Raw genomic sequence first — 8,001 nt, 5'->3', positions numbered from 1 at the left:
CCAGATCTGAGACTTTGCCCATTCGATAAGCTTTTAATTTTTTACATAAGAAAATAATATAGAACCAAGAAACTTTTGGGGCCCTGGCCAGCCGAGGAGGGTCCGTGGACGGAGTTCCGGGGCCGGCGGGGGCTAAGGCACAGTGGGGGGGGGAAGGTGGCCGGTCACAGGTACACCGGCTGCTCCTGGCCTGTGAGCAGGCGGTAGGTGGCAGCAGGCATCGTCTTGATGTGGACCTGGGGGCGGAGAGGAGGCGGCAGCTGGAGGCCGCCTCCTCCCACTCAGACCCCGCCCACCCCCACCCCACCACCCCCACCCCACCCCCGCGCAGCGCACCTCAATGTGGGCCTCCGTGAGCAGCTCAATGATGCGGGCGTGGGGCGTGGCCACCACACTCTGCCCGTTGATCTCAATGATGCGGTGCCCCACGCGGACGCCCCCGCGCTCAGCAATGCCACCCCGGAGGAGGCTGCAGATCTGGGGGGACAGGAAGGGCCACGCTGCCCAGGGGGCCACGCCTGGGGCCGCCCACCCCCCACCGGGTCCGCAGGCTGGGGACTCACTATGCCGTCCTCCACGCAGAAGCCCAGCTGCTCGCGGACGTGGGGCCGGCGGATGATGGCCGTGGTGACCGGCGGGCAGTGGACGATGCTCAGGGTCACCAGCGTCTGAGGCTTCACCTCCTGTACAGGATGGGGGCTGTTGGCCTGGCTGGGCCTCCGGGGGGGCTGCCAAACTTCCTGCTGGGCTGCAGCCCCTCCTGGGCCTGTTTACCCACTCATAAAATGGAACCTATAGCTTCTACGAGACCCCTGGAGAAGTGGTTAAGAATGCAGGCCAGAGCTGGGTGGCCTTGGAGTCAGAGCTGCGCCACCTCTCACCTCCCTGGGCCTCAGTTTCCTCAAGGTCAAAAGCAAGGTTCTAGCAGTGCCCACAAGGCAGGGTTACAAGCACTCAGTAACACACTGCGTGAACCGCGTCAGACTTGCCCTTCTGGCCTGGCCAGGCCCCTCCCCATCTCTGGACCTCAGTCTCCCCGTCTGGGCAACGAGGGTCAAGACTCAAGAATACGCTTGCTGCCTCATGGCACAGAGGACCGGCCTTGTGTTCCAACCCTGCTCCCGCACCAGAGTGGTGTCCCTGGACTTGCCCCTCCGAGCCTCGGCTTCCCAGAGTGCACGGGTGTGGGCAGGGCTTGACGCCCTACGTGCCCCTTCTGGACTGAGACACAGACCTGGCCTCGGGCTCACTCTCCTGGCCGTGTGGGGAGGGGGGGCCTGCCATCTGGGGGGCCCTCGCAGGCCCTCTGCCCCGGCCACCCCGGAGGACTCACGCGGACGGCAGCCTGGCAGGCGGCCAGGGGCAGCCCCACCAGGCTGGTCCCGTTGATGGCGGTGATGCGGTCTCCAATGCTGAGGGCCCCTGAGCGCTCGGCGGGGCCCCCGTGCAGCAGGTTGGCGATGACGGCCGTGGGCAGCAAGGAACCCCAGCCCGACTCCACCAGGGCTACGCCCAGACCCTCACCCCGGCGTTTCTCGATGCACACCTGGGGGGTCACAGGTGGCGCTTGAGGGCTGCTTGGAGGAGGCAGGAGGAGGTGGGTGGGGGGCGCGGGAGGGCTTCAGGGCCACTTGGTGGGCCGGGGTGGGGGACCCACTTGCTCACCTCCCTGCAGTTCTCGCTATTGGAGAAGTGGTCGAGGTCCCCGTTGTGGAGGTGGCCGGGGCCCGTGGCACCCTGGCTCTGCTGGGAGCCCACCTGGCTGGGGTTGATCCCACTTTCCCGCAGGAACTGGCTGTAGGCCACGGCGAAGGCCTGGCCGATGGCCTGGGCGATGAGCTGGGCCTGTGGGGTGGGCGGCACCTCTCTGGGGGTCCCACCCACCTCCTTCAGGTCCCCCCCAGCCACTGACATCCCTACTACCAGCCCATCCACCCCCAAGTGGGACTGGCCTGCCAGCCGCTGGCCAAGCATCTAGGGGGAGGGGAAGGGAGACAGGCCTGGGGCAGGGAGGGTTTGGGGAGACAGCTGCCAGTCTCAGGCTCTTACAGGAAGGCCTGGAATACATGGCTCAGGGCCTTCAGGAGGGTGAGGACGGAAGGACGCTGGGGTGACAGTGCGACCAGGTGGGGCTTTGGTGGAGAGCAGGGGCCACTGTGAGTTCCCCCTCGCCCTCAGGACACCCGGAGCCCGCTGCTCACGTCCTCTGAGTGGAAAACGTGGCAGATCATCTTGTAGAGCCGGCGGCTGTGGGGCTGGGGTGCCGGCCGCCGGGCCAGCCGCCGCCGGGCCATGAGCACCAGGATGCTGCCGATGTCAGCAATGTAGGAGATGGTCTGCAGGGCGTGGTCCATCAGGGCCTCCTGGAGGGGGTGGGGAAACCAGGCTGGGTGGGCTGCGGGGGCCTCGCTCGGCAGCGGAGGCGCCCACGCCCCAGAGGCCAGGCCTGGGCCCCGTACCTGGGAGTCAGCCGTCAGAACCTTGACCCTCTTGGTGGAGACGAAGAGGTCTACCTCTGTCATCGGCTGGGTCTCCCCATCGGGGGCCTGTGGGGGGCGGGGTGGGACGTGGAGGCCCCCAAAGACCCAGACTCTGACCCGCCAGGCTCAGAGGGCCTCGGGGGACCCAGCCTGCAGCCCACCTACCCGCCCACCCACCTGCCGGCCCCTGGCTTCACCTTGACGCGGTCCATGGCCTCCTGGGCCTGCGCCATGCGCGTGCTGGGGGGCGGGTTTCGCTCAGACACCAGCTGGGTGGAGCCCAGGTATTTGGCCCCGAATATGACACCATCTAGGAGGTCTTCGTGGTCACAGGGGCCGGACGCTGAGGGCGACAGCAGAGATGGGTCAGCCCCCTAGAACCTCTGCCAGGCTCGTCCACCCCTGTGGGCTCTGCCCAGAGCCCTGAATGGTCTGGAAGCACAGAGAGTTCTGCCCCGCGGCTTGGCACTCGGAGCCACACACGTCTGCCCACGGTCCCAGAGCCACCCCATCAGCCGGAGCCACAGGTCAGTGGCTCGGCCCTCATGGATGTAGAGCCCTCCGTCAGTCTAGAGCTGGCTCTGCCCACAGCTCAAGGACTCCCGGGCAGAGGACGCGGTTTCAGGAGCAGGCTCTGTATCCAGAACCAGAGCCAGAAGCAGCTCTTGTGCCCACACCCAGCGCTGCCCTGTGTGGCTAGAATTCCAGGAGTCAGGCTAGAACCAGACAGTCCCACTCCTATTTCTAAAACCCTTGACATTATAGAACCATAGTCAACTCTGCTGGATGGTTCTGGAAGCCCAATCAATCTAGAGCCAGTCAGCTCTGCCCACTGCTCTAGAATTCTCTATCGGCCCAGGACCACAGACAACTCTACCCCGTGGTCATATTCTATGACCATATTCTATGACCATATTCTGCCCAGACAGAGTAGAAAGGGGCAACTGTCCACATACCTCAGACTCTCATACTGTCCAGAAACCCAGGTGGTTCCTGATCTGTGATTCTAGAACTCCCTGACACGTCTCAAACCACAGAATTCTGCCTGGGATTTTAGAAACCAACACTGCTCCAGAATCACACTTTTCCACTACGTGATTCCAGAACGTCTTGATCAATGTAGCATTGGGAAGCTCCTCCTGTGGTTCCAGAATCCCCTCAATAACTCACAACTGCAGATGCACTGGGCAATTCTAAGAATGATCTGAACAATCCAACTCTGCTCATGGTTCTAGAATCCCCCCAACCCAGCCCAGAACCACAAAAAGCTGTGCCCCCATGGCTCTAGAATTCCCTGAGCAACCTAGAGCCAGACAGCAGTGCCAGTGATTCTAGAATATTCTAATCAATAGCTATTGCTTTTTGGAGAACCACAGGCCACAGGGAATGAAACCACATTCCAGTGAACTTAAAGGATAGCCAGTTCTGCCCACTGTCCTTCATGATCTAAGCATTCCAGAACAACAGATAACTCTGCTCTGGGTTCTAGAACTGCACCATCCAATATGGTAGCCACCAGGCACATGTGGGTATTGTGCACTTGAAATGTGGCTGGTCTGGACTTAGATGTGCTGTAAGTGTAAAATGCACGCCGGATTTAGAAGCTCTCATTAAAAAAATGTAAAATTATAAACTGTTGATTGTATGTTGAAATAACATTTTAAATATATGGGCTTAATTTAATTTTAAATTAAATTAATTTTAATTTAATTTTTAATTTAATTTAATTTAATAATTTTTAATTTAATTTTTAATTTAATTTTTAATTTAATTTAATATTAATTTTTATTATTTTTTTTTCATTTTTTATTTTATATATTTATATTTTTTATATATAATATATATATATATATATTTTTATATATATATATAATATTATATATATAATATATATAATATAATATATATAATTTAATATTAATTTTTTTATTTTATTTTATATATTTATATTTTTTATATATTATATATAATATATATTTTTATATATATATTTTTATATATATATAATATTATATATATATTATATATATAATATATATTATATATATTATATATATTATATTATATATAATATATATTATATATATATTATATATATAATATATAATATTATAAATATATATTATATTATATATATAATATATATAATATTATAAATATATATTATATTATATATATAATATATATAATATTATAAATATATAATATATATTTATATTTTAATTTTTTATTAATTTTTATTAATTTTAATTTAATTTAATTTAATAATTTTTAATTTGATTTAATTTAATAATATAATTTAATTTATAATTAAATAATAATTTAAATAATTAAATAATTAAATAATAATTTAATTTAATAATAAATAAATAAATTTAATTTAATAATAAAATAATTTAATTTTTTAATTTAATTTTAATTTTAAATATATGGGCTTAATTTAAATTATTAAAGATAATTTTAAGTGTTTGCTTTTTTAATGTGGATAACTAAAAAATTTCAAGTGACATGTGCCTCAAATTCTATTTCTGTTGTATAGCTGTAGAACTTTCTTGAATTGGACAGTTCTGCCCAGTTCTAGTACAGCTCCTAAAGGTCTAGAACCAGAGATAAATTCTATTCACTCCATGGTTCTAGAACTCCCCAGTCTAAGTAGAACCTGACAGCTCTGTTCATCATTCCAGAACACCCTCATCAGCTGAGGTCACTTTAGTCTAGAACCACAGGCAAAATGCTAGGTCTGGAGCTCTCTAGGTGAATCACAGCTCCACCCATGACTCTAGAACCTTCTTGGAACTACAAGTTCAAACCAGCTTCCTTTCCCACAACCACAGAACTTGTTCTTTGACCTAGAGCCTCAGACAATGTGGGGGAGAATGTTCTAGAACATTCCAGGTGGCCAGAACAGGTACTTCTCATGCCTTGAGAGCAGACTGGCAAACTTTTCTGCAAAGGCCCGAACAGTAAATATTTTTTATTTTGTGGGCCAGATGGTCTCCATTGCAACTACTCAGTCTGGCCGTTGTAATATGAAAGCTACCACAGACAACACGCTAATGAATGGGCATGAGTCTGTCCCGATAAAACTTTATTTGCGGACACTGAAATTTGAATTGCCTATCGTTCTCACCTGTCAAGAAATCTTCTTTCAAGTTTTTTCAACCATTTAAAAATGCATGGGGGCTTCCCTGGTGGCCCAGTGGTTAAGAATCTGCCTGGCAATACAGGGGACACAGGTTCGAGCCCTGGTCTGGGAAGATCCCACATGCCATGAAGCAACTAAGCGCGTGCACCACAACTACTGAGCCTGTGCTCTCGAGCCCGCGAGCCACAACTACTGAGCCCGCATGCCACAACTACTGAAGCCTGCGCGCCTAGAGCCCGTGCTCTGCAACAAGAGAAGCCACTGCAATGAGGAGCCCGCGCACCGCAATGAAGAGCAGCCCCTGCTCACCGCAACTAGAGGAAGCCCATGAGCAGCAATGAACACCCAACGCAACCAAAAATAAATTTAAAAATAATAATAAAATAAAATAAAAATAAAAATGCATAGGACTTCCCTGGCGGTCCAGTGGTTAGGACTCGCACTTCCACTGCAGGGGGGCGCAGGTTCGATCCCTGGTTGGGGAACTAAGATCCCACATGCTGCACGGCATGGCAAAAAATAAATAAATTAATTAAAAAATAAATAAATAAAAATGCAGAAGCCATCTTAGCTCACAAAACATACCAGAAAGTCCACGGATGGTAATTTACCAACCCTTGCTCTAGAATCAAGTGCTACAATTTGCCAAGTCTGCCCTAATGCTCCCTATTCATTCTAGAACATTCTCAGGACTGTCTCTCTTCTTTCAGTTGTCTGGAATCTACTCGAACCCAACCTCAGAGTCTCTCTAGAAGCAACTCGTTACTGGCAAACTTTGTGCCAGGTTCTGGGAGCTTGAGTCGGGCTGTTCTGAAACCCCGAAGTCCCTGGGGCCAGGGTGGGCGGGACACTCACCCTCCTGGAGGGCAGGGTAGGAAGCCAGGGTCTCGGGGCTCTGGAAGAAGACATAAGGGGGTAGGCCTGAGTCCTCCTGTTTGGCTCCCAGCAGTGGAGCGGTCTGGGGGGGCGGGGCGGGTTCTACCTGGGCACTGGCAGGTGGCTCTTCAGAAGTGACCAGAGGTACTGTCTCCAGCCAGAGTTCTGGGGAGCTGCTTGAGCTCCTGCCCTCGTCCTGCTCGACAGAGGCTCCTTCTGCCCACTCCTGGGGGGCCATATCCCCCTCTGGGTCATCAGGGGGCTGCAACAGGCGAGGAGCAGGGTCCGGAGGTTCCTGGGGACCTGACTGGGAAGGAGGGCGTTCGTCTTGCTGCAAGAGGCTCAGCAAGTCTTCCCGGCCAGCCTCGGCGGACAAGAGCCCATGGGCATCGGTGATGTCCTGAGAGGCCAGGCCATGGCCAGTGGCAATGTGCAAGGGGCACGGGGGTCCGTCTGGGGACAGGCCCACCAGATCACCTGGCAGAGCTTCAAACTGTTGCAGCAGGTCCTGAATATTTAGCCCGTCAAGTTCCATCTGACTCAGGCTGCCTGGGCCTCCTGGTGCCGGGTCCCACGGGCAATCAGGGGTGAGGTCCTGAGAGGGTGAAAGTGTGTCCCTGGGCTCCTCCAAGTCCATGGCTGGAGGTCCTGGAGGGGGTTGGGAGGTTGTCAGGAATTCCATGCCTGGACCCTGGGCTCAAGCCAGCATCTGAAAGAGAGAATCAAAGATGAGATTTCCTAGCTTCCAACTTGGTACCAGGCTCTCACCTGGTATGTGTTCATACAGAACACATAATTTAATCCCCATCATACCCCACAAGGAAGGTTCTGCTATGATCCTCATTTTACAGACGAGGAAACTGAGGTGCAGAATGAGCAGCTGCAAGGCTGTGGCTTCCCAGCTCCAAACCCCGGGGGATTCCCCTGTACCCGTTGCTCCAGACCTCTCCCCATCCGTGGACCCTGTTCACCCCAGTCCTGGTTCTTCCAAGTCTTCCTCCCCGGAGATGTGGAGGCTGGAGACATACTCTGACTATATAGACCCGACCGGTGTAGGTCGCCGAGACCCATGACTCAAGACCTCAGTCCAAGACTTGAGACCCAGAATTTCAGACTTAATACTACAGTTCCAAGATGCCAGAAAGCGGACTCTCATCTCAAAACCTCCAATGCCACCCTCAAGATCGACCCCAGACTCAGACCCCAGACTGAGGTCCACTCAGACGCAGCCTGAAGACACAACTCGAGCCTAAAGCTGAGTTAAGACCCCAGTCCTCTAGCGGACCCCAGACTCAAGACTTCAGACCCGTGACCTCAGGCGCTGGCTCCAGACCTCGCTCTGCTCCGCCGTCACACTCACTTCCCAAACCGAGGTGGCCTCAACCCGCGCGGCCCCCAGAACCCCGCTCCCTGGCTTGTCCGGTCCTGCCAGTCGCCGCCGCTCGCCAATTCCCGGACTGGGCGCTGGCAGATCTGTCCGCGCAGCACTCCTGGACCACT

The 8,001-nt window shown here is 52.4% G+C and overlaps 1 protein-coding gene across 3 annotated transcripts; it reads right to left on the bottom strand.

Annotated features, from left to right (window-relative positions):
* Positions 1–23: 23 nt before the first annotated feature.
* On the bottom strand, positions 24–7,957 carry APBA3 (amyloid beta precursor protein binding family A member 3). Of its 3 annotated transcripts, XM_082835088.1 has the most exons (12): positions 7,862–7,957; positions 6,979–7,210; positions 6,608–6,804; positions 6,481–6,520; positions 2,678–2,823; positions 2,460–2,546; positions 2,202–2,363; positions 1,666–1,845; positions 1,334–1,546; positions 564–683; positions 337–477; positions 24–236 (listed from the first exon to the last, which is right to left on the bottom strand). In XM_082835088.1, exons 2-12 carry the CDS (start codon positions 7,181–7,183, stop codon positions 165–167), a joined length of 1,563 nt encoding a protein of 520 aa, XP_082691214.1. In that variant the 5' UTR covers positions 7,184–7,210; positions 7,862–7,957; the 3' UTR covers positions 24–164. The 3 variants fall into 3 exon arrangements, with proteins under 3 accessions (XP_082691214.1, XP_082691212.1, XP_082691213.1); XM_082835086.1 differs by having other exon boundaries at positions 6,608–7,210; XM_082835087.1 differs by having other exon boundaries at positions 6,608–7,149; positions 7,835–7,898.
* Between the last annotated feature and the right edge of the window lie 44 nt (positions 7,958–8,001).

Source organism: Leucopleurus acutus (assembly GCF_964270905.1).
Source record: "Leucopleurus acutus genome assembly, chromosome: 3".
NCBI classification, from domain to species: domain Eukaryota; kingdom Metazoa; phylum Chordata; class Mammalia; order Artiodactyla; family Delphinidae; genus Leucopleurus; species Leucopleurus acutus.
This window is presented reverse-complemented; position numbering and strand designations above follow the sequence as displayed.

What these genes read in the sequence shown, in the direction of transcription:
- APBA3 (XM_082835086.1), bottom strand. Translation starts at nt 7,183, where the DNA reads ATGGAATTCCTGACAACCTCCCAACCCCCTCCAGGACCTCCAGCCATG. An exon ending in ACGTTTTCCACTCAGAGGAC is followed by an intron (nt 1,846 to 2,201) that starts GTGAGCAGCGGG and finishes CCCACCCCACAG; the next exon opens with GCCCAGCTCATCGCCCAGGC. An exon ending in TCACGGAGGCCCACATTGAG is followed by an intron (nt 237 to 336) that starts GTGCGCTGCGCG and finishes CTCCGCCCCCAG; the next exon opens with GTCCACATCAAGACGATGCC.